A 25,637-nucleotide genomic window follows, 5' to 3' on the forward strand; every position below is an offset into this window, starting at 1 on the left:
TTTTTCTGAGTGCTATGCGAGAAGTGTCGTGGTGAAATATAAAGCTCGGAAATGCGGCTCGTGCGGCTCGTGCGGGCTGAAACCTATGTCTCATCATGATGCAGAAAAGAAAATAAAGAAAATTTCAAACCCGAGAAGGGATTAAGGAAATCAAGATGTATATTACACAGAGACATAGGTTCAAAAGATTAAAGTTACAACGGGGATGCAACAGTCAATGGGATGAACCTTTTTCAACATTACTAATATGTCAGTCATGAACATGCCCATACCGGTAGTGAATGCCTATCTCCGGACAACTCCACGGAGCGCAATTGGCTCATCTAGATTTCGAATGTTTGCCAGCCTCTACGAAGGCCAGCCCCTGCCATTGCATTTCTATCACCCTGGCTCCTCACTGCAGCTAAATTGGCGGCCTACGGCATGCCAAGCCCGATGTTTGGGCGGTCGGCGGTCTGACACGGGCCATACGAGAGCCGCACAGGGGTAACTGACACTCTCATCGGAATGCCGACAGCCCGGCTCGGACAATACGGAATAAACCTCCGATCCGACAGGAGTTGGACTCATTTTTTTATAATTTTTTTGGCAGAGAAAGCTTTTGAAACAAATATTGGAATTATATATATAATTCGTGGCCCATTTCATAAGTTCTCTGCAGGTCGTTCGCTCACATTTTGTTTTGTTACTTTTCATAGAGATACAAGATGCCTCACGTAGACCCTTTTGATAAGCCGAGTACCCAGAGCAAAATACCCGAGAGGTCGCCGCTGACGGAGTCTGAGCAGGCAAAGTATGGGGAGGTTCTCGAGTACTTTGAGGAGCTCGAACAACTGCCCGTGTCGAATCACAAGCATGAGCAGGCCACTGCTCCGCTCAGCGAAGCCGAAAAGGCGTGGCTGACTAAGGAGTGCTTCCTGCGGTACCTGAGGGCCACTAAGTGGAAGGTCGAGGACGCCAAGAAGCGGATTGAGGGCACCCTGTTGTGGCGACGAACTTTTGGCGTCGACCCCGAGTCGACCCTGACCCCGGAATTGGTTAGCGAAGAGAACGAGACGGGCAAGGAGGTTATCCTGGGGTACGATAACGACTGTCGGCCATGTCTGTACCTTAAGCCTGGTCGACAGAACACCAAGGCGTCTCACCGCCAGGTGCAGCATTTAGTATTCATGCTTGAGCGGGTCATTGACTTCATGCCCTCGGGCCAGGACCAGCTTGCACTGCTCATTGATTTCAAGCCGACGAAGATCGGCAAGCATTCGAAGTTGCCGTCGATCAGCACTGGTAGAGAGGTACTCAGCATTCTCCAGGATCACTACCCGGAGCGATTGGGCAAGGCTTTGTTGACCAACATTCCGTGGCTGGGCTGGACTTTCCTCAAGATCATCCACCCATTCATAGATCCTCTAACGCGGGAGAAGCTCGTGTTCCAGGAGCCATTCCCGAACTACGTTCCAAAGGAGCAACTAGACGAAGATTTTGGTGGTGAAGTCAAGTTTGAGTATGAGCATGAGAAGTATTGGAAGATTGTCAACGAGATTGCATCGAAGAATCGAAAAGTATATATGGACAACTTCAGGAAGCTTGGTGGGACGATTGGTCTTTCAGAGTATGATTTGCGGCAGGAGAGCAGCAGTAGTGTTGTTGAAGAGGTGGCCGACAGCCTTGCTAGTGTTTCAATTGCGGCGGAAAAGCTGGGTGATGAGCCTACTAAAATTACTTCTCAGCGTGTCGGCTCGGAGGCTACCGTGGTCTAACTAATCTAATCTAATATCTAATGAGCGTTCTACCGTAACCGTTTAAGACTACATACTAATATGGTTCTACTATTAATACACTACTATGTGTTGATCTGCCAACATTAAGACTCAACTACTGTATGTTCACATTCTAACTGCACGGTATATTGTCAATTTGTCAATTGTGTATTAAGACTTTCCTATACGTTCGCCAGCCAACAGCTAAGACTTTGCCTCTCCATTCGCTTACCAACGTTATCAAGGCTCTACTACCGTAATATGTTCATCCACCCACACTGACGTTTACTAATTGTAATATATTTCTTTTCTACGCACCCCTTAGTGAGTTACTGTATACATCTATACTGGTAATACATGTATGTCCATCTGCCAACATTCCTGTCAATATTAACACTAGCTGGTACTAATATGCTGATCCAGCAACATTGCTTCAATGTTTCGATTTAGCTACACAGATATTGGTTAGTATGTTCGTCTACCAACGTTGCTGTCGGTCGGTATTAAGGACTTACTAATTAATTCGTCTCCCATGTACCCCTTAATGAGCTCCTTTAGTGCGTATCTCGAGGTGCTTTGCTGCACCTGCATCGGTCATATGTCCATAGACACAGTGTACCAACATTAACATTCCTGTCAATATTACGATTAACCGGTACTACATGTAATGTGTTGATCTAGCAACATTGCTTCCATATTTTATGGATACATTGGTACTGGTGATATGTTCATCTACCAACTGCTGTTAATATTAACACTTAGTAATATGGTCATGCTCTATGTACCCCTTAATGAGTTGCCGTCATACGTACCTCGAGGCATATCTCCCCCCATTGTTCCGAGGTTTATTCACCCCTGAGTGTCCCCTGCATATATGGGTAGCTATAGCCACTGCCGTAGCTATACCTATAAGCTATACATGTATATCATTAGCAATAGGAAAGGAACGAGCCCCATGAGCCGCACATGAGGGCATAGCCCCAAATGCAACATACCACATGGGATGCTGGGGATGCTTGCAAGGATATAGCATGGCCCTCATTATAATTTACCGCACAGCTATAGAAACAAAGATGTATAGCCCATCTTGTATTTATTTTTTGTAAAATGAACCCCTGGATAATCCATGTCGCGATCCGCGATCTCGGCAACGATGACATACTGTAGTACCGGAGCTACGGGTTATTGCACATCTCATTTACGTACTGTACACCATACTGCTCCTATAATTAATGTCAGTGCGTTCAGGGGATCTGTGCAAGGGGTACATTACCCTAGTACAATAGCCTATACTGCATACTCAATGCCTCATACATAGTAATAGATAGACCGGCAAAATTCCTCCGCTTGTACGTAGAGTATTAACCGGTAAAAGTCCAATGTATGGCCTACGTAATTTGCAAGCTTTTGATGTACAGCATAGACCTGTTTCAAGACAGCGTAAAAAGAGAAGATGACTGCAGCTAACAGCCTTGTAACCTTTCACATGCACCCCAACGCACATCAAAAACGTCCAATGTCCTGACGCCTATTTGCTCTTCCAGGAGACCCCCAGAACCTCCCTGAGCTAGCTAGCAAAAGAACAATTGGTCCAATCGGGTCGACAGTAGATCACTGGGTTCCTTTTTGACATAATCCTCCAGGGCAGCCCTGCAAACAGGGGTCCCCCGTCCGTTGATATGCGGTCCCGGCGACCCACCACATTGCGAACATGGTTCCTATCCCTCATATGCACTTCTCAGCTCGCAACCCAAAAAAACTCACCCCTGGCAATTACTTCATGCCATGCAAAATAAAAGCCTTTCGGGATGCTCATCCTTCACCTTTTTTCTCTTCAATTACCAAACCTAGCAAGTACCCATAGACCAGCGGAAAGTTTTGACTATCACCGCCCGCTTTCCCGAACCCCCTGATTAGTCATATATAAAAAAAAACGCCCGCCTCGTCTCTCTCTCTCTTTCTCTCAACGTCAGGCCACCCTTGCGCTGCTGCGACGCGTACATCCGGTGTGAGGCACATATTTACAGGCGAAAAATCCCCATTTCTTCAACAACCGACCTCACGACAAACTTTGCTCTTGAACCTACGACCGGCAAAAAAAATATTATGGCCCAAATTAGCTCGCAGATATCACTGCAACAGATCCCCGACAAGAATAAGATCTCACTGGTCGTCCTCGGCGATGGAGGCACGGGCAAGAGCTGTATCACGATGCGGGTCATTCGATCAAAATGGGTCGACGAGTACGACCCGACGATTGAAGACTCGTACTCGACCCAGCGAACAGTCGACGGCAAGACTTACCGGCTCGACATCATCGACACAGCCGGTCAGGAGGAGTATCGAGACATGCTAGGCTCGCTATTCGGAGCAGATATGTCTATAGACGCATACCTGCTCGTTTACGACATCACGTCGCGCACCTCGCTTGAGAATCTCGAGCACTTTGACGAGCTTATCACCAAAAACCTTGACATCCGGCCCCCCGGGGTTCCTGCGCCGGTCAAGGTTGTCGCGGGCAACAAGTGCGACCTTAGTGAGCATCGTGAAATCAGCTCCCAGGAGGGTCTGGCGTGGGCCAAGGCGCACGGGTGCGGCTTCATGGAGACCTCGGCCAAGGCCATGGTCAATATAGAGGAGACGTTCCAGATCGTCATTCGCCAGGTCGAGACGAATCGTAAAAACTCGGGCCCGCAGGATTCCAAGCTGGGCCACTCGCATTCTCGACCCAAGCTGCGGTCTGCTCTGTCTGCCGCCAACATCCGCAACAGCAGCGGATCCTCCGAAAAAGTCTCCGAAAAAGAGCGAGGCGGATGCTGTATCATTTCTTGATCCTGCTTCGGTCTTTTTCTAATGCATCCCACTAACGGTTTTTTCCTGTTCACCACTTTTGTTTTAATCGCACTAATTCCATTTCTTTTACCATTCCTCAGCATTCGCGGTTTGATGTTCAACGGTCAGGGGGACCCCACTCTGTTTAGCGTTTCATGTTCTGCAGCTCCCCTTTGTCGTGCATATGAAAGCAGTGTACTGGACGTGTCAATTGTGCTGGTGGGGTACGTGAAGTGTGCAGCGCTAAGCGAACCGTTATAAGTCAGAGGATCGTCGCAGCGAATTTAGCCGGACGTCGTTTGGCGCATAGAGTAACAGATCGTGAAGGCTTTTGAGGGACGGTGAAAGATGGAGTATTTAGAACTATTAGCATTTTTATATTTCAAAGCATTGTCATATGTGATATATTGGATGGTTTAGCCAAGGACTGGTGAAGTTTGGTTCGTATCCAAGTGTATCAGCATGGATGCATGAATAACGGCTGAACCCCTGAATGTTTGAGCCATGCTTGATCTCCGGGTATAAATGAACGGTTATATTGTCAAAAGGATTTAGATAAAACTGTGCTCGAAGCTCGGGTTCAGATTAAAACGCTCAAGTACTCAAATCTCGATCCAGTCTGACTACGTAGTTGTTTCCGAAATTCTTATGCCGGTAAAACGTACTTACGGTAGTTACCGGGTAACATCTCAGAAACTATTCACTGTGTTGTAACTACTCTATGTTTTGGAGTCTAATCAAAAATTCCTCTACATTTGGGGTCCAATAATAGGCGTTCAATTCCATTCGCGCCATTAGTGATAAATTCATCTTGCTTTTCATATAGTACCGGTACACTGCTTTAATACTGAACACGGAACGTATCTGCTCACCTTCCAGCGCAAATCCATTCGTTAAGAGAGCATCGTACCTATGAGGCAAATTTTAGGTTCAAGTTTATACACTGCGCGCGTGTCTAACTGCGCCTTTGCAAATAGAGTTACACATATAAGTTTGGTTAACAATTAGTCCAAGGTAGCATCTTCTTGTTTTCATTCATGCCACCCTTGATTCTGTAGAAAGAGATCAGATCAAGAACGCAGCAATCAGAAGTACGAAATGTTTTTTCAGCCTTCAATTACACAGTCCAAACCAGAGATTCCTTATTTTCGAGGGTGGAAATTCACCATCCGTCAGCACATTGCTCCTCCATCAACTCCCGTGATTTATAATGACTTTGTTGGCTCCAAAGATAGGAAGAAGGAGGCTAGGACACTGACGCCACTCGAGAGGTGCATACTCCATCCTCCGTTAGCGGGAGACTTTGGACCTGGGAGTGTTGACTTGCGGGTGTATGAGCCTATCAGAATTGGCGACGGCTACAATTCGCAAGTTTTTATTGTGAAGGCGCGATCTGATTTGGAACGGATAAAGCGAGGGCATAAGCTAATTGCCAAAGTCTATGATCCGCTCTATATTGATGATGATGGTGGCTACCTTGATCCTTTCACTATCGCCGACAATGACTATACTCATGAGGTGCGTGCGTATAAAGAACTCTCTGACTATGAGGGAGGCTTAATTCCCGTGTTTTATGGGTCCTTTTCTATGGACATCCCCGTCGAAGGATCCCAGACACGAGTGGTTCGCCTCGTACTACTGGAGTATATACCAGGATTGACAATGCAACAGAGTAACCCGCAAGCATTTACGAAGGAGGAGCGGAAACTCATTATGAAGAGGGTGATCGATTTCGAAAGTTCGGTATACAAGCGGGATATATATCTCACGAATTTCTTTTCGAAAAATGTCATTGTTACGCAAAATCTGCCCGAGCGGCCACTAGTTTTTGTTGGTTTTGGCCCTAGTAGATTCGGTCGCGTGAGTGATGATATGACTCATATTAGGGCACTTTACTCTCTTGGACAATACATCTCGTTTACGGTGGGATTTAAATAGGGCCGGTATGTTTGAGGGTTGGATCGATTGGGACTGGCAGACATGGATTGAGAAGGAGTATGCTCATACGACATCGTCAATCACTGCAGATATGAGGAAAATGTTTCGTCCGAACTACACCAAATCGGAGTATATACCTTGGCATCACGCTGGTGAAGCATAGGCATAGGCAGCTCCTGCAGCTCAAAGCTTCTCAAATCGTATATCGCAGGGCAGCTGACAAGCCCATGCGTCGACTCACGAAAGCCTTACGTTCCCTGGGGTCCGCTACGCGGAGAATGGCAGTCAATTATCAATGGGTTTTCTATATACAGTTAGTTGAACGTAAGTTTATGTCGGTACTTCATTGACTATGAACTGTCCTTTAGTGCTTTGAACACTTTAAAATGCAATCTGTGGTCAAGAATAGCTGTACTTCATTGACTATGAACAAACTACCTTTAATGCTTTTGTACACTTCAATACCTTGTTAGTATACCAATGATATTGTATACCTCGATTGCTTTGCAGTTAAAGAATTGCTGGTATTCATCGAAGCTTGTCATATATTTGGATACTTAAACACTGGGGGGCTAGCCCCCCAGATCCCCCTTAGCTCCGCTTCGCGGAGGATTTGAAGAATTGCTGAGATATCAACAGAGATCAAAGCCATAGCATAAACCTCCTACCTTCTACGTGTAAAAAATACCAGTATGCCCCACCCATATACACAATATATGTGGGCCATATATCCGGAATGCCCCACCTATCTACCAACGGTGCGGTAACCCCTTACACCTCCTTATCATGTCGCACATCTCAGGGGTATAATGCCTGGTCATACCGACACATTCGCCATCATATTAACAAATTTGATCAAATTCAGCCACTCGCATCGATTTTCAACAGCGTCTACCCCGTACAGCACCCAATGTAGTAGTACGGGGTCCGGTTCTGTGTGCATGTCGGTATATACGTAGGCACGGCACATTGCATCACACGGCACGGCACCCTCATAGTTACTCATCGCAGATCGATCTCCACGGATATAAAACCACCGAGAAGTCCGACCAGTATTCTGCAAAAGATATAGACCCACAAAAATGTCACTACCAATCGACTCTTTGAACACATGGACCGCGTCGTACGAAAACGACCTCACCGTCCAGCTGGCGTCGACGGTTCTCCAGAACCAGGACCCCACCAAGGCACTGCTCAACCGGCAGGACATCATCAACACCCCACACGTTTTTAACACCTCCGTCGAGAACGAGGGCTCGCCCATCACGAACCAGAAGTCCTCTGGACGATGTTGGATCTTCGCAGCGACCAACCTGTTCCGGGTGCCCATCATGAAGAAGTACAACCTCTCTGAGCTCCAGCTCTCGCAGACCTACCTGTTCTTCTACGATAAGCTCGAGAAGGCTAACTACTTCTTGGACCAGATCATTCAGACTGCTGGCGAGGAGATTGATTCGCGGCTGGTTCAGCACCTGCTCACCGATCCAGTGCAGGACGGTGGCCAGTTTGATATGATTGTTACCCTGGTAGAGAAGTATGGTCTGGTGCCACAGGACCTTTACCCAGATGCTTGGAGCTCTACTTCTAGCGCTCGGGCCAACTTTGTGCTCACGACCATGCTGCGAGACTACGCTGAGAAGCTTCGGGACGCTATTAAGGCCGGTAAGGATGCCAACGCTTTGCGGGTTGAATTCATGCAGGAGATCCACCGTATGCTCGTTCTCTTCTTCGGAGCTCCTCCAGGCGTTGATCAGGAGTTCACCTGGCACTACACTGATAAGGACAAGAAGTATGGCAGCCTCAAGACCACGCCTCTCAAGTTCTACCAGGACCACATTGAGGACCTCAAGAACACCGTTTCGGTCGTGAACGATCCACGAAACGAGTACAACCGAATGATCAAGGTCGACCGGTTGGGCAATGTCGTGGGCGGTGTTCGGGATGTTACTTACCTCAATGCCAGCATTGACGACGTGGCTCAGCACGCAATCGACAAGATCAAGGCCAACGAGCCCGTCTTCTTTGGCTCCCACACCCCGCTCTACATGGACAAGACCACCGGCGTGTTCTCGCTGGACGTGTGGGATTATAAGCTCGTTGGGTTCAAGCCGGACCAGAACAAGGCCAAGCGTCTTGAATACCACCAGTCGCTTATGACTCACGCCATGGTTTTGACCGGCGTGCACCTTGAAGACGACAAGCCAGTGCGATGGCGAGTCCAGAACTCGTGGGGCGAGGATAACGGCAAGAAGGGCTTCTACGTCATGACCCATGACTACTTCAAGGAGTACGTCTACCAGATCGTCACCGAGAAGGACAAGCTTTCCTCTGAGGTCGCCAAGGCTCTCGACGACAAGCACCCAATTGTCCTTCCTCCATGGGACCCCATGGGCGCCCTTGCTAACTAAACAATTACTTCTTCTGTGTTGATTGAGGGCCAGCCCCCCCCCCCCCCCCCCACCGTAGCTCCGCTTTGCGGAGTCCTGTACTCTCTTTTTAGTCTAACTATCATCGCAGTTCAAATATCGTGGCTTGTCAGGCAATTCTTCTGTACCGATTGACTCCAAACCCCTGTAGCTCCGCTTCGCTGAGTCGCTATTGTATTCTTTTCTACCAATAATAGTCTAACTATCATCACAGTTCAATCAACGAATTCTTCTGTGTCGATTGGGGGCCAGCCCCCAAACCCCCGTAGCTCCGCTTCGCGGAGTCATTGCTGGCTCTAATTAATCATCACAGCTGTGATTTACCTCCGCCGCAGGCCCGCTCCGAGGTAAAGCTATGATGGGGTGTTTGTTACGCAGTTTTGTAACAGGTTGGGAGGTTCGTAACGGGTGTAACAATAGGGGAGTAACGCCATCACGGGGGGTCTGGGGCTACGGGAGCTCGAGGGCTGGCCCTCGAATACACTCGACTGCTCCAATTGTTGGAAGGTAACAAATGGTTTACCTACGGCGATTTCTAACTGATGACGGATATATATAACTCCGCGAAGTGGAGCTAAGTGGGCTCTGGGGGGGGGGGGGGGGGGGGGGGGGGGTAGCCCCTCCAGGGCTAAGGGAGCGGAAGCAAGTAAAAGTGGGGTCAAAAAACAAATGGAATTAGGTCTATTATGCAGGTATATTACAGAGATATTCTGTTTTTCAACGAATAGTAGAAGTTAACGGTTAGAACAACAAGAAGGGTGACTGCGATGACGAGGGGCCCCAGGGGCGCGTCGAAATGCTTGTCAGTACGCTCATGGATGTACTTGAGGCGCTTCATGTAGACGGCGTAGCCCCACACGCCCGAGAAAAGCGTCAATGCAAAGAGAACATAGGCGATGCGCTCAGCAGCGACTGTGCTGGACGCACGCTCGACCGAGTTGTACAGCGCAAACGTCAGCGCCGAGAGCATCACCGTGACATTGAGCCACTTATTAAAGGTTCGCTCATTGGCCAGCCACACCTTGGCCTCGACTTTGACGGCGCCTTGGTTCTTGAGCCACGTCTGCGGCTCGACGACCCCCGGAGGAAGAATCACTTCCTCGTCCTCCGAGTCCATCCCGTTGAGCCGCGACCCGTCAGCGTGCTCGATCCACTCAGGGTAGCCAATGCCGCGCTGGGGGCGGCGCCGCGACGCCATGCTGGCTTCGTCCGACGAATCGTCTTCTTCGTACGAGAGAGGGGCCGCAGGCTGGAGTTGGTAACTGCTGTTGAACCGCTCACGATGCTGCTTGAACACGGCCGTCGAGTCCTGGCGAATGTCATGCTCCAGTTCCGAGAGCCAGAACGGCAGGGCGTCCAGTCGGTCGTCTTCGGCGAACAGAGAAGCAATGCCCTGCACGAACTTGGAGAACTGCGGCACCTCTTTGACCAGGTTGGAAGAGATAATTTCCTCGATCCACCCGCTGTGGCGGTCCCACAGCTTGGATTTGCTAACAGAGCCCACTGAGGCACCAGCGGAAGCAGCAGATGCTCCAGCAGGGAGCCTGGTCTTGACCCGGATCTCGAGCACCGAGTAAGGGAACTTCGAGTACTCCGACTTTCGCACGTGGGTCAACGGGTCCGCTTCGCCAGGAACGTCGAGGTCGCGTCGACGCCAGTACTCGGGGTCTCGAATGGGGCGGTCAGCATCAAACGAGTCCTCTCGAATAAACACAATGTCCGAGTCCAAGATGACTCGCACATGGTCGTCGCCAGGGATCTCAAACGCCGTTCGAGTGAACACGGTCCTCATCACTGGGGCCAGCTTGTGGTCTTTAATGTAGCCCTGGAGGCACTTCACCTGGGTCACGAACCCGTCAATCTCGCTCTGGGGCGCATTGCGGTCGCGCATCTTGCGCAGCGTCTTCTTGATGGTTGGAGCTTCAGAGTTACCACTCAGGAAAGACGCAACGTGCTTTTCCTTGAGCTTGATGTTGGTCGACTCGGCGTCACGTCGTTCGAGCTTGATGGCGTGGGATTCGGACAATTGGCCGTACCACCGCAGTCTGAGCGAAGGAGTGGCCCCCTCTGCCCGCTTTTTTTCGAGTTCAGACTCGTAGAGCTCGAAACCCGGGTTATCAAAGTACAGAGAAGTGATAGTGGGGTCGCCGTTCTGGGGCTGGTCTTCATCGTAGGTTCCCTCCGGGTTATAAACCAGGACCGGCAGCCTTCGCAGAATCTTCGTCTTGAGTTCCATCACATTCTCTGGGTGCACCCAGAACTTCATAGTTGTGTAGTCCGAGTCCTCACGGAAGCTCGACATAACGGCTGAGGCGTTGTTCGGCACAGAAGCAGCCCCAACGTTATCAGCCAGCAGCTGATAGATGGCAGACAAACGGTACAGAAGCGGCGAGTAGTCCTCATTGTGGAATGGTAGGGCCGCCAGCCGCACTCTTAGCAATGGCTTGACCTGGTATCTGGGGTGCAAACGGTCGTGCTTCTTGACGATCTTGATGAACCCCGTATAGTTGAGCCGCGAGAAGCGTTCAAGCTGCGTCGCGTTCTCCAGAATATCCTCCATTTCAGTCTCGACTTGGTTCGACTGGAGCTGCTCCAGGCCGCCCTCTGAGAGGCTCTCTGGATCGAACTTCTCCTCGAGCTTGGCAATGCGATTGCTCAAATCGTTGTAATGGGTCGACTCAAACGAGTAAACCTTCTCGAGTTCTTTATCAAGCGCTGCAACGAATCGTGATTCATCCTCTTCAGACCATGATTCCTGCTCCTCGCCGTCACTGAATACGATCGACTCTTTGAGCAGCTTCTTGAGCTTTTCGTACGAGATGTACGCATGCCTCCACGGAGGGTATATCTCGTTCGACAGCCTCACGCCGAAAAGCATCCTTCTACGATTTGATTTAAATTTACTGGCTCTCTTTCTCGAGAAGCTTTTCGTCTGTCCAGGGTCGTGTATATATAGTCGTTTTCTTCAATCGGTCCCCTCGATGCACTATGTGATCCACTAATGTGCCATCCCCATGCACGTGGGTCAGTACGCCGATATCCTATATCAATTAATTCTGCTTCGGCGGACACGCTCCGAAGTCGCCCGTTTATAATGATCCAGCCTCACAATAACAGTACTACAAAGCTGAAAACACTACAAGTGAAATGTTCAATTTTACACAAAGCTCCCCAAGAGACCGATCCTCATTAACTGTGAAGAGGACAAAAGGGCCCCAATAAGAGGAGGGGCAGGGGCCGGTGTGTCGGCGTTTGCCCCGGGTGCATCACGTGACGAGTGTCAGCCGTACGAGACCCATGCACGGCGAACCGTGCAGGTGAAAAAAAAAACGTGGTCACAGACTACGGTCGGGGTGGGTTTCCTGGTCCTGCAAGAGCTCAGTGCCGTATGGGAGCTCTTGAATGAGCCCAGGTGTGTTGTGCTTGGATCCAATTCGAGGAGGAAGGGAGTAGATTTGTGCCGAGGGATATGCGAGGTTAGTTAGTGTAAGCGTTACCCAATCAATACCCAATCATCTACACCACCCAATCGCCCACAATGTTTACCGGTCATCTACCACTTAGCATTACTGCTACTCGGTTACGCACATTTCTTCGGTCATCCATATGTTCACAAGTTGGTGGGGGTCCCTCCTCGGGCTCAGTTCCTAAATAGCACTTTTCAGGTACCTAGTCTGTGACTAAATATCATCTTTTGTACAAACGACATTACTATACCGCCAATTACTGATGGTACTGTACCTGTTATATCTTTTACGATACAATACCAAATATACAGTTGTGATCTATTGATAAGGAAGTTTGTCGTGTTATTAGCATATCCTAATTTGATAAAAAGCCATAGATTAAACACACAATTACAGGGACATGGTATATAATGTTCTCCCTGATACCAGATAGATGCATTGATAATATATTATTTATCATTCAGGCTGAGACTTGGTCGGTGGTCTTTTTGAGTAATGTAATAATATAACATATTCGAACCACACTTGTGAATATCACTGGATAATGCTTTTAAACAATTAGTTGGGTAATCTACTCCTGTATATCTCTACCAAATACGTATACACCCGCTGTTACCATAGCACCGGGATAATTGATTCAGCATAGTGCGGCTGTGCAGAATAATGGGTTAAAAATCAACAATCAGCCGTACGTAAATATTAATCCATCAAGGTACCGGTACACCACGACTACGTATCGTACCGTTAGTACATAATACAAATAAATTCACAAATATCAATAACGCATATTGATGGATGGAGGCTATACTGCCGTCTGTGGAGCAGGAGACCCGCCAGAGGCTCCTAGCAAGATTGGGGTACCTCCAGTCCCAGGAACGATACTGGAGAGCTCAGATCGCCCAGCTTGACGAGCCTCCCCGGGAACAAACCACTTCAAACATCATACAACTGCTACTCAACAGTAACGACCACAGCATACACAATCTTGCTCAGCCGGAAGCCTCCAAGCATGGGCCCGAAACCCCCAAAAATGTGTCGCCTTTACCCAGCGACTCCAAGTTCCACGCCCTGACTATACAACGAACACACCTCCGCCAAAAGACCCGCGACATTCAATACACAATTCTCAATGTATCCCATAAAACAACATTCCAACTCACAGTGGCCATCAGCAGTTCACCCATAACCCATCACGTGCACGGGCTCGACGCGAGAGACGTCACCCCCATAGATGCCAATCGAGAGCTGACTCCACTAATCCAAACCTGCAAGTCGTCAGGCGACATCCTCGCTCTCATGCATGGTCTATCAAAGTACGCATCCCACCTTGCTAGACGCACCAGTGTGTTTAAATCGCTCTCTGAGGTTATTGATCCATTGGATGATCTTTGGCTCGACCCGGAAACCACGTTCTGCACTCCTTCTATTTCGTTTGACATCAACAGCAAATGCATTCTAACCCTCACCTGGCAAGCCTTTTTCGACTCTGTTACGGCGGAATTCTACACTAGCCCCTCAATTGGACTATCTTTAGTTGACGGCACTCCTTTACCCGCAAATTTGCAAAATTATCGGCAAGTTTTTGACATCCTCCTCCGTCAGCGTGGAGTTTATACTGCTACTGTTGTATTTGCCGACATATTAGCGAGCTAGACCGTATCTCTGCGAAGCGAAGCCCCAGGACAAGTCCCCCAATGACTGGTTCAATTGACTTGGGGGCCAGCCCCCCCAAACCCCCGTAGCTCCGCTTCGCGCGGAGGGATTCAATAAAGCAAGTATATAAGTCCTATAAATAATTTAAACCACCAATGGATCGTCAAGAGCCATTTCGTCGTCCATTTCCTCGTCGTCCATTGGCGTCTCAATGCCGTTCCACCGCTTGACCCATCTCTGGGCTCTCCTAAATGCCCGCAGCAGCGCTGTGCTCTCCTCGCCATAGTCGTCGTACACCGTGCTCTTCGTGGGCATCGGCGGAAGCGTAATAGGCTGCGCTGCCTGGACCAAACTGCCTTCCACCTCGTTACCAGTGGGAGAGCCCGGAGGCTGGCCGGTAGCATTGGCCCTCTTGCGCTTCTTCCCCCCCTCTTCTGCACCGTTACTGCTGCTACCATTACTGCTAGACACCCCACTGCTGCTTTTCTCACTGATCACCATCTCGTCCTCGGAGTTGTAGATCGGATCTTCGTCCTTAATCTTGTTCCACGTCCACTCGAGCGGACCCATCTGGTACCGCACACGCCGTCGCCGTCGGTCTTTGCCGACCAGCAGCTTGTCGATTTCCTTGTGGCACTTGCGCGCCCTGATCTCGGCCACCGGCGGCTTACCACCTCTTCTACCGCCCCCAGTCTTCACCTGGAGCTTGATCTTTGTCGTCTTCTTCTCGCCTGGCTCAGCCTTATTCTTGCTGCGAGAACCACCACTTAAAGTAGTCGTAGCAGTAGTGCCAGTACCCGGTTCGCTGTTGCCGCTCTGAGACCGCGGAATGCCCTGGAGTGACAGTCGCTTTCGCGTCCGCGTAGCACTCCCCTTCTCTCCCGCGCCAGCCAGCATCATTTCGTTCGAGTTTATGGCGTCAATATAGTCGTTGCGCTCCTTGGTCATCTGCGCGCCAAACTCGATTTCCTGTGGCGTATCTAAGTTCTCCTTGGCCACTTCCTCCGGGGTTAGCGTAACCAGACCGGGTATCTTAGTTCCATTGTAAACGCCACGACCAAACGGATTGCTTTGCAGCTCCTCGTCCGTCAGGTTCGTGTTGAGATACGCCCACATGAGCCACAGAAATGCTGCGGCTCGGCTCTGGCTCGACAGCTCCTTGGTCATGATGAGATCAAAGAAGTCGTACGGCGGGTAGAAGAACTGCTCTGTGACCTTGGGCTCAAAGGTGGCCAGCAGGAAGATGAGGTTGATTGGGTTAGTGTGCGGTATCTTGCCATTGGTAACCATCTCCTCAATCGTCACTGGCTCTGGAGTGTCCTCACAAGCACCCTTGAGAATACTCTTAAGCCGCGGAGCGTCCTGGAGCTGCTTATAGTCTGACTGGTCCGACTGAGTCTGGAGCGACGGAATCGAATGATATGTTCTCAGTACAGCCTTCATCTCCGGAAAAAAGTTGAGCGTAGTGTTCATGCGACCAATGTTCACCAGAAGACAAACCATGGCCATGTTTACCCCAGCCGTCTTATCGCCTACCAACTTCTCCCGCAGCACCTTGGAGCACTTGGACGACCGCGCCATGGCGTCTACGTAAATATCAGCAAAAGTACACCCTGCCTCCCCAGTTGCAATGTTCGTAAACACTCTCTGGTCGTTGTGAAAAATGGCGTGCAGAAAATCGTATTGGATGTCTGCTCTCCACAGGGGCTCGCCATCCTTCTTCTTGAGATGTCGAAGCTTTGATCCGGACGCCAGCAGGTGGAAAGTCCGGTTGTGGTTCCTTTTCTGTGACCCAGACTGGTCGCTCTTTCGCCGCGAAGACGACGAGTGGCGTTTCGACTGCCTTGGTGTAGAGTTGCTCACGGTATTTGACCTCTGACGCTTCGAACGCCGCACATGGGCCCCATCGCCGCCTTCCTCGGCTATCGGCTCCAGTTCAGGCTCTCCTTCCATGGGCTCACCCACTGGGGCCGGCTCTGGGATCACTGGGGCTTGGTCTAGCTGAGTTCCGTCCCCCATTGGCTCTGCCAAAGGCTCTGCCATTGGCCGGGCTGGTGGGTGGTAAACAGGCTCTGCTGGTGGCTGCATTAGAGCTGATAGAGGGGCTGGGGGAGCCGGCTCCTCCACTCTGGGGGGCTCTTCGATCACTGGATTAACCAACGCCTGGAGATCCATGGTTGTTTTCTCCGTGGTATTTTTGCGATTCTGTCGATTTGGCGTTGTTGAAAGCGCGCGCTACCCAACCTGTCGTCAAAAACTTCGTGATTCTACCACTTCCGGCAACATAACGACCAACTAGATTAGATGTAAATGGACAAAAAATAGAAGATTTGCTACGAGATCTCCGCGAGGCGGAGCTGCGGGGATTTGAGGACTGGCCCCCCAAGTCAAAGTGGCGAAGTGTTCCTTGGGGGGATCAGTCCCCCAAACCCCCCTGGGCCTCCGCTTCGCGAAGAATAAGAAGCGGAAGTCGAAAGGAAATAACAATAATTATTTAACAGTAGATAGGTAGTAAAACATGCATCATCATCATTAAATAGGCAAAGTGTGTATATAAATCAAAAAAAAAAGGTCTTAGTGGGTAATGTCATCACGAGTGTCATCATCATCTTCATCTCCAACCTGGAACAATTGAGTGCCGTCCTCTTTATGCTCATCTTTGTACATGGAATCCCTCGACTGTTCTGCCGAATATGCGTCATATAACGTTCGTGCCCGCTTTCCAGAGGTCATTCGTTCATCATTATCGTCACCGCCGTCATCATCGTGGTACTCTTCTTCATCGTCAGAGAGGCCCAGGGATGAAACTTCATCGTCTTCATCTCGGTGGTACAGCACTGCCTCTTCGTCAATGTCCGATTCGTCCTCATCGTGCGCAGGAATGAGATCAAACTCATAAGATGGCATCGTCTTGGAGGAATACCCGTCTCGACGACGCCGCGACACGAAAATATAAATGACAATGCCACCAACAAACAGCACAATGAGCAGGAACGATCCGTAAACCCATGCCAACGTGTGTGATGAGAGCCCAAACGTCGGGATCATCGACCACGGATTCGAGCCTCCGCCCGTCTTGGACGGCGTAGCCGCAGCATTGGTAGTTGTAGCCTCAGCAGAACTGCTCGTCTTGGTAGGCGTCTTTGTCTCGTCGGGCTTCTCTGGCTTCTCTGGCTTTTCTGGGTTGGCCACTGGCTTAGACGGGATCTCCGGTGGGTTCGACGGCTTCGACGGCTGAGTAGGTTTCGCAGTGGAAGAGAATACAACCTTGGATGGCTTCGGGGGAGCACTAGAGGGTTTTGGAATCTCCGGCTGCTTGTAGCCAGAATTATCGTGATCCGGATCCACATCGCCTTCGTCAGGCAGTGGATACACTACGCTACGCTTCTCATCCTGGGCCTCGCCCCACAGCTTGAGTCTCCAATCCAATACAACGCCTTCTACGCCCTGCTTTTCGTCATTGGAGACCTTAAGCGTCCAATTGCCCGCTGCAGACTCGCCCCAATGGACAACCGACATAAACGTCCACCCCATAAGCCCCTCATTGCTAAGATCGTTAGGCCGTGGCGCTGCCAAGGTCGACACAATGCCGCTAGGCGACACAAGCTCTACTTCAAGCACGCCTCGCTGCTGGTGCGCCACATTGAGGAACACCGTGACGTGCTCTAGCCGCCCAACATTGGACTTATCGAGCTGCTCCTGAGTAACTTCCACCGTGTTGGAGACCGCTTTGCCGTACAAAACAGGTTCGTGCACCGTCTTGCGCTCGTGGAAGTACCACGCCTGCGGCTTGACCAGCTCCCACGTCTTGGCCCGCTCGACAATGGCATAGGCATCTAGCTTACCGTAGCCGTATTTGTGGTTATACATCTTGCCAATATGCGTCTTCTGCCATCCGGGCTCCTCGACATTGACCGGGACCGCAGTATCCATTGAGAGGTACTGCATATCCCGCCACGTCAACTCAGGGCGCACTTCCAGCACCAATGCAAAAATACCCGCCGCAATGGGAGCCGCAGCAGACGTCCCGCCGTGATTGTCGGTGCACTGGCCATGGTAGTCAGTGGTGTAAATGTGGTCTCCAGACCCAGAAGAGTACGTAACAACCATGTTGGCGGAACATGCTTCGGAGTAGAATGGATGCATGCCCCGACGGTCAATTGCTGCCACGGTAATCGAGTAGATCGAATTCGTGTACCCGTCAAAGTTGCAATTGTCGCCATATCCTCCGCCATTACCAGATGCAAACACAAATATGGACCCCTTCTTGTCTCTACCATTAAGTACACCGTTGACAATGGCTTTTCGGACCAGCATGCCCGGCTCAGCAATGGAGCGCCCATCATCAGGCGGGCCCCAGGAGCACGAGTAAATGTGGTTCTTGTCCATAGCATAATTGAGTGACAGCGCCTCGTCGGCCTCGGTGATCCTGCCACTGAGGATGCGCAATCCCGCCACCTTACCGTCGTAGGCGATACCAACACCGCACACATCGTTTCGCACTGCGCCAATCTCGCCAGCGCACCGCGTTCCGTGGGTATCGTCATTGAGCATAGGCCGGGGTAGCGGCGTTTGGTCGTTGAAATCGTATGACCCAGCGGCAAAGAAGTTATCATGCAGGTCTTTGTGGTCGAGATCCAGCCCGTCGTCGACAATGGCCACGACGCTTCCTGTTCCAGTCACGTTTTGGCGCCACACACCAGTAACGTTGATGTCATGCCCCGGCTGGACGGGATTCATCAGATGCCATTGGTTCATAAACATGGGATCGTGAATATCCAGCTCTTGCATAACCTTTTTCAATGCGTCCGCGTTAGAGTCTCGGCGTTCATTTAAGTCCCTAGGGTCAACCGGAACCGGCATGCGCTTGTAAAGTCTCTTTGGCTCCAGGACCTGGAGGGACCTGACTCCATCGGCCACCAACTGCCGTTTGACGAGCTGACGTTGCGACCGTTTTTGCGGGGATGATGCATCCACCCTTAGCGGCGAGTATGGTCTGTCTCGTATGCCTTCTACAAGCTCGGTATCTGAGTGATTTTTGGGCAGGGAGAACAGGAAATGGTTCTCCAAGGAACCCAAAGGCTGCTCGAACAGCCACTCACGCCTCGATCCGGCAAATTCCTCGGGAGAGACGGCCGGATCAAGTTCAATGGCGTAGTATACCCTGTTGTCGAGGTCCCGCGGGTTCACGAGCGTATGAGACCCGCTGGCAAACCCACTTATTGCAACCAGTATCAGCGCATAAAAACTACCAAATATCATCTTTTTTTGGCTTATGCAGGCATCAAATGAGTTTTTACTAAGCAAAAAGGGGTATTAAAGGGTTCGAAGAGGATGGTATCTTCTACGGCTTACGTGGTGGGTATCTATCTAATTACCCCGTTTAAATTTTGAGTTAAAAAGCCAACTGTGCAAGTAGCGCTGCTTTTATACATCCGACCGTGCCCAAATCACACAAAATAGACGGCACCAACCTTTTTCCCTGAGTGATATCTGGTCTCCCCCTGGTTAGTGTGAGAAACGTGTCGAGGTGAGGTCTGACACTCATTTAGTCCCCCGCGCGCCCCATTTTATAGGTAATCCATAGGTCTCGAGACATGCACCTTCAATCCTCATTTCGCTGCGCGGTTTTAATTGCAGTAATTGGCTGAATTGTTGGGCGCTCATGGCGTTCTAGCCCCCCCTCCCCCTATTTCCTTACGTCTTCGAAGGGCCCTACCGGAAAGCTTCATGGTGGCAGCTTTTGGCCGCTTGGTTCCGGTGATTGAACTTGAACTGCACTACACTAGCGGTACATAGTTTCCATGATTCTCAGCATGTTATATTCATATTCATGAATAGCTTTTCTGGGAAGCCTCTCTAATATAGCTATGTTGAGTATTTGCATAATAACATGATACGCAAATATGAACCTGGAAATTGAGGGTGAAGGGGTGGGTGCGGCTCATGCGGCTCGAGGGGGCGCGCCCAACAGCGAAAAATCAAAAGGACGACAATCAGTGAGAGCGACCTGATCTACCCACGGTTGATAGAATAATAGCACAAAAGATGGTCAAGACATCACTACCGGAGCTGAAAAGAGTACGTGACTTACCATTTGTTTGGGTTTTTGATAAATCTGGTTTTTTGGTTGGATTACTAACGTTTTTTGCAGTACATGGACAAGCGCCTATTAGTCGAACTGAACGGATCGCGTAAAATTATTGGCGTGCTGCGAGGATATGACACGTATATGAACATTGTCCTGGATGAGGCTGTGGAGGAACAGGCGAACGGGAATAAAATTCAAGTCGGGATGGCTGTTATCCGAGGCAATTCCGTAGTCATGGTCGAGGCACTCGAAAAAGTTGTAAACTAACCCCCCCTAACTTATCTATACATGTTGCCAAAATAGATGTACCTTCGTGAAGCGAAGCGGCGGGATCTAGGGTAGAGCCCCTGGTTATTTAAAGAATGGCAATTGTATGCAATCATTATATATTAATCCATATCGACATGTCCATACAATAGTGTACTACTATTTGCACACTATCGTCAAAGGGCCAGTCGTTAAATACAGTACTACCGCTGACAACTGGCCATGAGATTTAAGGCAAAGTGAGTTGTGAGCAAAGCGCCATTAGTTTCATCGTACGTCAGCGTGGAGTTTATACTGCTACTGTTGCATACGCCGACGTATTAGCGCGCTAGACCAACTGCTTCTCCGCTGCTTCAATTGACTTGGGGGCCAGCCCCCAAACTCCCGTAGCTCCGCTTCGCGGAGGCCTCGTGAAGACAGCTCAAATGCATCAAATACGAGCGAAGATGAAATTAGGATCATCAAAAATCCATCATACCAACAAAAGTACCAGTGCAGGTAGAAAAAATACAGGCGGCAGGAATTACATAACAAGAGCTCGTTATTATCAACACTACAATCGATAACGGTAAGCATAAATAGAAGGGACATGAACTCATTATATATTAATAATCGTCATAAACGTCAACCAAATACAATAGCAATAAAAGACAGAAACATTAGAATTAAGAGCTGGTGGTGGCGACTGGAGTGAACTTGGAAGTATCGGCCAAGACCATACCAGCAACACAGGCCGAGAGCAGCGTCGAAATGCAACCAGTGATCAAAGAAGACATTGCCAGCTTAGAGACATCACCTCGTCGAGACGGAGCAAGCTGTCCGAGCACACCAATCTGAGTAGCGACCGAACCAAGGTTGGCGAAACCACAGAGAGCATAGGTAGCAAGCATCTGGCCACGAATACTGAGGTGAGCGTACTCTGGGGATCGCAGCATGGTGTAGCCGACAAACTCATTCTGGATGACCTTGACACCAATAAGCTTGGCAATCTGGTACAGCTCATTTCGTGGGGCACCCAGGAGGAATGCCACAGGATAGAAGATGTAGCCAAAAATCTGCTCGAGGGTAAGGTTAGGGATGCCCCAGAATCCGGCAAACCACGTAAGAAGCGCGTTGATGAGCGCAACCAGGGCAATAATGCACAGCAGGTTGGTCAAGATGCACCCAGCAACCACAATACCGAGCCAGGCACCGTTGGAGAACGCATGCAGGACATTGTCCGCCTCCCTAACATCATCATCGGGGATAACGACACGACCGGAGGTAAGGGTCTCTTCAGTCTCTGGGTATCGCAGCTTGGAGGTGGCCAAGGACGCGGGGATGGACATGACGCATGACGACACCAGCGCCTGCGGGTTTACACCCATACCAATGTAAGCAACAAGCACAGATCCGGCGATGGTAGCGAAGCCAGAGGTCATGACCTGGTGGATCTCGGCGTTGGTCAAGTGGGGGATGAATGGCTTGATCAACACAGCAGACTCACCCTGGCCAATGAATGGCGAAGCGGCCGCGACAACGGCCTCTGCACCGGAGACTCGCATAACCCAGAAGAAGAAGTGCGCAAACTTGACAATGGCCCACTGCAGGATGCCCCAGTAGTACCAGAGGTGCACAAATGCAATGAAGAAGATGACAGCCGGCAACACCGAGAAGAAGAAGAAGGTGTAGGCAGCGATATCGGGGGTAGTCAGGAAAGCCACACCGTCCCTGGCGAAGCCGAGCAGCTCGGTCGCCAGGAAGGAGATGAAGTTGAAGATATCGTAGCCACACCCGGTTCGCAGCACAAACAGGGCAATGATGTACTGGAGGAGCATACCGGTGATGACAGTGTGCCACACAATCTTGGAGCGGTCCTTCGAGGTCAGGTAGAGGCCGGCAATAGCAACGACACAGCCAAAGAAGGAGATAGCTCGATCCGACCGCTTCGAGCCCGCATCGTACTCTGGAGTCACAAACGTACCAACGAGAATAACAGCGACGGTACCAAGGGCTCCCAGAGGCAGCCGCATTTTCTCGGGGATTCTGTTAACCACCAACACGATGGTTCGCTGCCAGACCCAATCGGCGGCAACAAGAATATACTTGGTTGGTAGGTAGAACGTGATGAGACGGAACATAATGGCCATCCACAGCAGGGTCGGGATAAGCCACTTATGTCGCGTCTTCTTCTGGGCGACAACGGAAACCCACCACGCGGTGAAGAACATGCCCCAGAAGATGTGGAACACCCATCGGTACCGCTTCATGATGAGGGTAAGCGAGTACTTCTTATGGCTATTCTCATCACCCAATTCGCCTGGAGCGACCATGTGCTTCTCTACATCAGCGTCCGGCGAGTAATCCTTGGTCGGCAGCTTGTAGTCGCCTTCCTCAGGCGGGGGAGGGGTAGACTCTCGCGGGCCCACGTGAAGGTCAGCGTGGACCTCTGGCGACTTGTGGGCAAACGCAGAGTGGTGCGTGTGCTCATGGTAGTGCTGGTTCTCCGGATCCAATGCTGGATCGTGGTGGACGTGCGTACCAGAGTGGTCCATCGAAGGTCGGTCCTGGCTGACTCGACCAGTAGTAGTGGGGGTTTTCTCGCTCATTTTTTAAAGAGTCGAGCGAAAGGGTGCTGCTTTACACAATTCTGGAGCTCTTCTACCGAAAAGAAGTTAATCGATCCCTGATATGCGGGAAAGGATAGAACAGTAAGAGAACTGAAGAAAAATATCTCTGCTGGATCTCGAAGATTAGAGATGACTTCGATGTCTTAAATACAAAAATTTTTCACCGTAGTAGACAACTCGTCGCCTAAGACATGTACTCCGTTTCCAAAGAAGCAGGGTGGGGTTCGGCACACGTAGACACGAGGGGCTCGCTAGCTTTCGCAAGGTGCAGGTAGAACGTACGGTTGCAACCTGTCGTGCAGAGGGTCTTATCACTCAGCGGCTTTGCTTCGGTCTTGATGGGTCGATATCTCCAGGAATTAAAAAAAAAACCGGGAGGCATTAATTGATAAAAATGCCCTCCTATCTTTACTGGAATAGGTGATAACAGCTTACCGGGAAAAGAAAAAAATTGAAGGTGATGCCGTTTGAGTTTGAAAAAAAGAGCAAATTTACCGACTTTGATCGTCTCCTCGGGCTAGAGTCTCTCGTGCACATTAGCAACTGGCCATCCCACCATGAATATCGGTCCACCTGAAAAGCAAAAATTCACTCACCCCATTGTTGATGAATCCGGCTCTCGTGTCCCTTCATAGCTTTCCTTCCAAGTATACTTGTTGTCGAGTATCCCACGCTCATCGAAACCTAAGTAATACCGCGGCGTAAATGTCTGATTCCTGTGCCTCCTTAGCTCATTCACCCCGCTCTTATTCTGGGGGTCGCGTGTGTCGGTGGTGGATTAGCGGTACAGTAGCAGATGTATGCGGTGTATTAGCGGTAGCACTTGCAGCAGATGCATATAATCCCCCATGTTTTGGTCCCTCAACGCCCAGATCGGAGGCAGAGATGCCTATTCAGGTGGAACTTTCTGTGCCGTTCGTAAAACGGTTTGCAGATGATAAACCATAGAACATCGCCCGACGGTTCACTCCGGGGGTAAATGGCCGCGTACGTATACAGCATATTTCCTCGAAATTTGTGGAGACCAGCTGCGTAACCAGGCTCTGGCCAAGCCCAGGCTCTAACAAAGCTGTGCCCACATTCTCCCACAGTTGTGACAGTGCGTAGAGAAAAGAAGACGTGTCATGAATACCGCACGTTGCCCCGGACCTTAGTCCGCTGCCCTTTTTTTTTTTCGTGGGCACAGATCATCGTCGTTAAAGGTCTAGATGCAAAAGCCTGCCCACAATAACGTCCACCTCCTCCTCCTCAGACTGTGGAGAACTGTGGGGTCTCCCTTCCGACGGTTCACCCTCGTCTTCCGATGGAATTGACTTGGCGGACGAGGCGGATGACGAAGGAGAAGGCGAATTGATGCTCTTGTGGGGCTCCTTAACCGCCGGTTCGGGCTCCTCTGTCTTGGTCGTCTGCTCATGAGCTTTGTTGGGCATGTCAGCGGGCTCTGGAGGGCCGGACTCCTCTTGGTCGCCCCAGCTCAAAAGGTCAACCAAATGCTGGACTTTGGTGTCGCAGTCGCCCAGCACTACCACGTCACTTTCCCGAGCGCCAAGATCGCCGACGCGCTCCATATTGATTAGGACCCTGACACATTCTTCCGATAAAAGATTAGGCAGCTCCGCAAACGGGTAAACCGTAAGTGATGTGCCTGCGATTATGGCAAGGTCAGCCTTTTCTATATCCTGCTCCATGCGCTCGAAGAAACGGTGCGGCAGGCTCTCGCCGAAGAACACAATGTCAGGCTTGACTAGCCCGTTGCACCACTGGCGCTTACATCGTGGTATGCCGACGCTCCTAGTCTTGCCTCTCCGCATGGCCTCCCGCATTTCCGCCATGGACAGCTCTGCCTGGCACTTTATGCAGCGGTTCGTCGCAAAAGAACCGTGCGCCTCTACAATGTACTCCCCTTCAACCCCAGCAATACGCTCTAGTGTATCAATGTTTTGCGTGAACACTCGTAGTAGCAAGCCTTTATCCTGAACCTTTTTGATGAAGTGGTGAAAGAGTGTCGGTTCAAACTTGCCGGGGTACAATTCATCCGCCAGGGTGTAGAATGCCTTGGGGTTTCTCTTGAAATACGAGATATCAAATACAGCTTCCGGATACGGTAGCTTGAGTTTCTCCAGGTTGGCATAGAGCCCCGTATCTGGGGACCGGAAGTCTGGAATGCCAGCAGAGGTCGATATTCCTGCGCCCACCATGAAAACGACCTTTTTGAACCTGCCATTTCTCAGGTCTTCAGCTACACTATCTAGGGTGGTCATTTTTGAGACTTTGCCGACTATTTACTATCTAGCTTTTCAGCCTACGCCTTACGGTACGTCTACGTAACGAGACGGCTACGACGTAACGGTATGTTGTAACGTTGAAATGCCGTTGCGCCGAGTGTTCCCAAAGACGTCCTGATCGGCTACAACATACGCTATACGAAATATACCTATAGGTTATCAGTACATGTACAATTTATGCCATGTGGGACGAAATAATATGGGCAGAGGCTCCCCTGCATCAAAGTGCCGTGCGCCGTTGATTTACGGTACAGCAGTGGTCTCATGTGGTGATGATGGTGGAGATGGAGGTGGAGATGGAGGTGGAGGTGA

General features: G+C 50.3%; 11 protein-coding genes across 11 annotated transcripts; 6 read left to right on the plus strand and 5 right to left on the minus strand.

Annotated features, from left to right (window-relative positions):
- Window positions 1–707: 707 nt before the first annotated feature.
- On the plus strand, window positions 708–1,757 carry PDR16 (phosphatidylinositol transporter; the record flags this gene model as incomplete). The annotated part of the gene is made up of 1 exon (XM_076687296.1): window positions 708–1,757. One exon carries the CDS (start codon window positions 708–710, stop codon window positions 1,755–1,757), a length of 1,050 nt encoding a protein of 349 aa, XP_076538469.1.
- A 2,106-nt stretch (window positions 1,758–3,863) lies between these two features.
- Window positions 3,864–4,589, plus strand: RAS2 (Ras family protein; the record flags this gene model as incomplete). Its single annotated transcript, XM_076687297.1, has 1 exon — window positions 3,864–4,589. One exon carries the CDS (start codon window positions 3,864–3,866, stop codon window positions 4,587–4,589), a length of 726 nt encoding a protein of 241 aa, XP_076538470.1.
- Window positions 4,590–5,687: 1,098 nt separating this feature from the next.
- Window positions 5,688–6,527, plus strand: TRVA0_054S00562 (uncharacterized protein; the record flags this gene model as incomplete). The annotated part of the gene is made up of 1 exon (XM_076687298.1): window positions 5,688–6,527. The coding sequence occupies one exon, from the start codon at window positions 5,688–5,690 to the stop codon at window positions 6,525–6,527; it is 840 nt and encodes a 279-aa protein (XP_076538471.1).
- A 1,082-nt stretch (window positions 6,528–7,609) lies between these two features.
- Window positions 7,610–8,935, plus strand: LAP3 (bleomycin hydrolase; the record flags this gene model as incomplete). Its single annotated transcript, XM_076687299.1, has 1 exon — window positions 7,610–8,935. One exon carries the CDS (start codon window positions 7,610–7,612, stop codon window positions 8,933–8,935), a length of 1,326 nt encoding a protein of 441 aa, XP_076538472.1.
- Window positions 8,936–9,650: 715 nt separating this feature from the next.
- Window positions 9,651–11,831, minus strand: VTC2 (vacuolar transporter chaperone complex subunit 2; the record flags this gene model as incomplete). Its single annotated transcript, XM_076687300.1, has 1 exon — window positions 9,651–11,831. One exon carries the CDS (start codon window positions 11,829–11,831, stop codon window positions 9,651–9,653), a length of 2,181 nt encoding a protein of 726 aa, XP_076538473.1.
- A 1,384-nt stretch (window positions 11,832–13,215) lies between these two features.
- TRVA0_054S00628 (uncharacterized protein) lies at window positions 13,216–14,073 on the plus strand (the record flags this gene model as incomplete). Its single annotated transcript, XM_076687301.1, has 1 exon — window positions 13,216–14,073. One exon carries the CDS (start codon window positions 13,216–13,218, stop codon window positions 14,071–14,073), a length of 858 nt encoding a protein of 285 aa, XP_076538474.1.
- Window positions 14,074–14,217: 144 nt separating this feature from the next.
- Window positions 14,218–16,248, minus strand: IES1 (Ies1p; the record flags this gene model as incomplete). The annotated part of the gene is made up of 1 exon (XM_076687302.1): window positions 14,218–16,248. One exon carries the CDS (start codon window positions 16,246–16,248, stop codon window positions 14,218–14,220), a length of 2,031 nt encoding a protein of 676 aa, XP_076538475.1.
- A 399-nt stretch (window positions 16,249–16,647) lies between these two features.
- KEX2 (kexin KEX2) lies at window positions 16,648–18,936 on the minus strand (the record flags this gene model as incomplete). Its single annotated transcript, XM_076687303.1, has 1 exon — window positions 16,648–18,936. One exon carries the CDS (start codon window positions 18,934–18,936, stop codon window positions 16,648–16,650), a length of 2,289 nt encoding a protein of 762 aa, XP_076538476.1.
- A 1,185-nt stretch (window positions 18,937–20,121) lies between these two features.
- SMX2 (mRNA splicing protein SMX2) lies at window positions 20,122–20,431 on the plus strand (the record flags this gene model as incomplete). Its single annotated transcript, XM_076687304.1, has 2 exons — window positions 20,122–20,154; window positions 20,228–20,431. The coding sequence occupies 2 exons, from the start codon at window positions 20,122–20,124 to the stop codon at window positions 20,429–20,431; spliced, it is 237 nt and encodes a 78-aa protein (XP_076538477.1).
- A 665-nt stretch (window positions 20,432–21,096) lies between these two features.
- On the minus strand, window positions 21,097–23,019 carry TRVA0_054S00716 (NupC/NupG family nucleoside CNT transporter; the record flags this gene model as incomplete). Its single annotated transcript, XM_076687305.1, has 1 exon — window positions 21,097–23,019. The coding sequence occupies one exon, from the start codon at window positions 23,017–23,019 to the stop codon at window positions 21,097–21,099; it is 1,923 nt and encodes a 640-aa protein (XP_076538478.1).
- A 1,217-nt stretch (window positions 23,020–24,236) lies between these two features.
- On the minus strand, window positions 24,237–25,301 carry HST2 (histone deacetylase HST2; the record flags this gene model as incomplete). Its single annotated transcript, XM_076687306.1, has 1 exon — window positions 24,237–25,301. One exon carries the CDS (start codon window positions 25,299–25,301, stop codon window positions 24,237–24,239), a length of 1,065 nt encoding a protein of 354 aa, XP_076538479.1.
- Window positions 25,302–25,637: the final 336 nt, after the last annotated feature.

Source organism: Trichomonascus vanleenenianus (genome assembly GCF_965637985.1).
Source record: "Trichomonascus vanleenenianus strain CLIB 3782 genome assembly, contig: TRVA0_054S, whole genome shotgun sequence".
NCBI lineage: Eukaryota > Fungi > Ascomycota > Dipodascomycetes > Dipodascales > Trichomonascaceae > Blastobotrys > Blastobotrys vanleenenianus.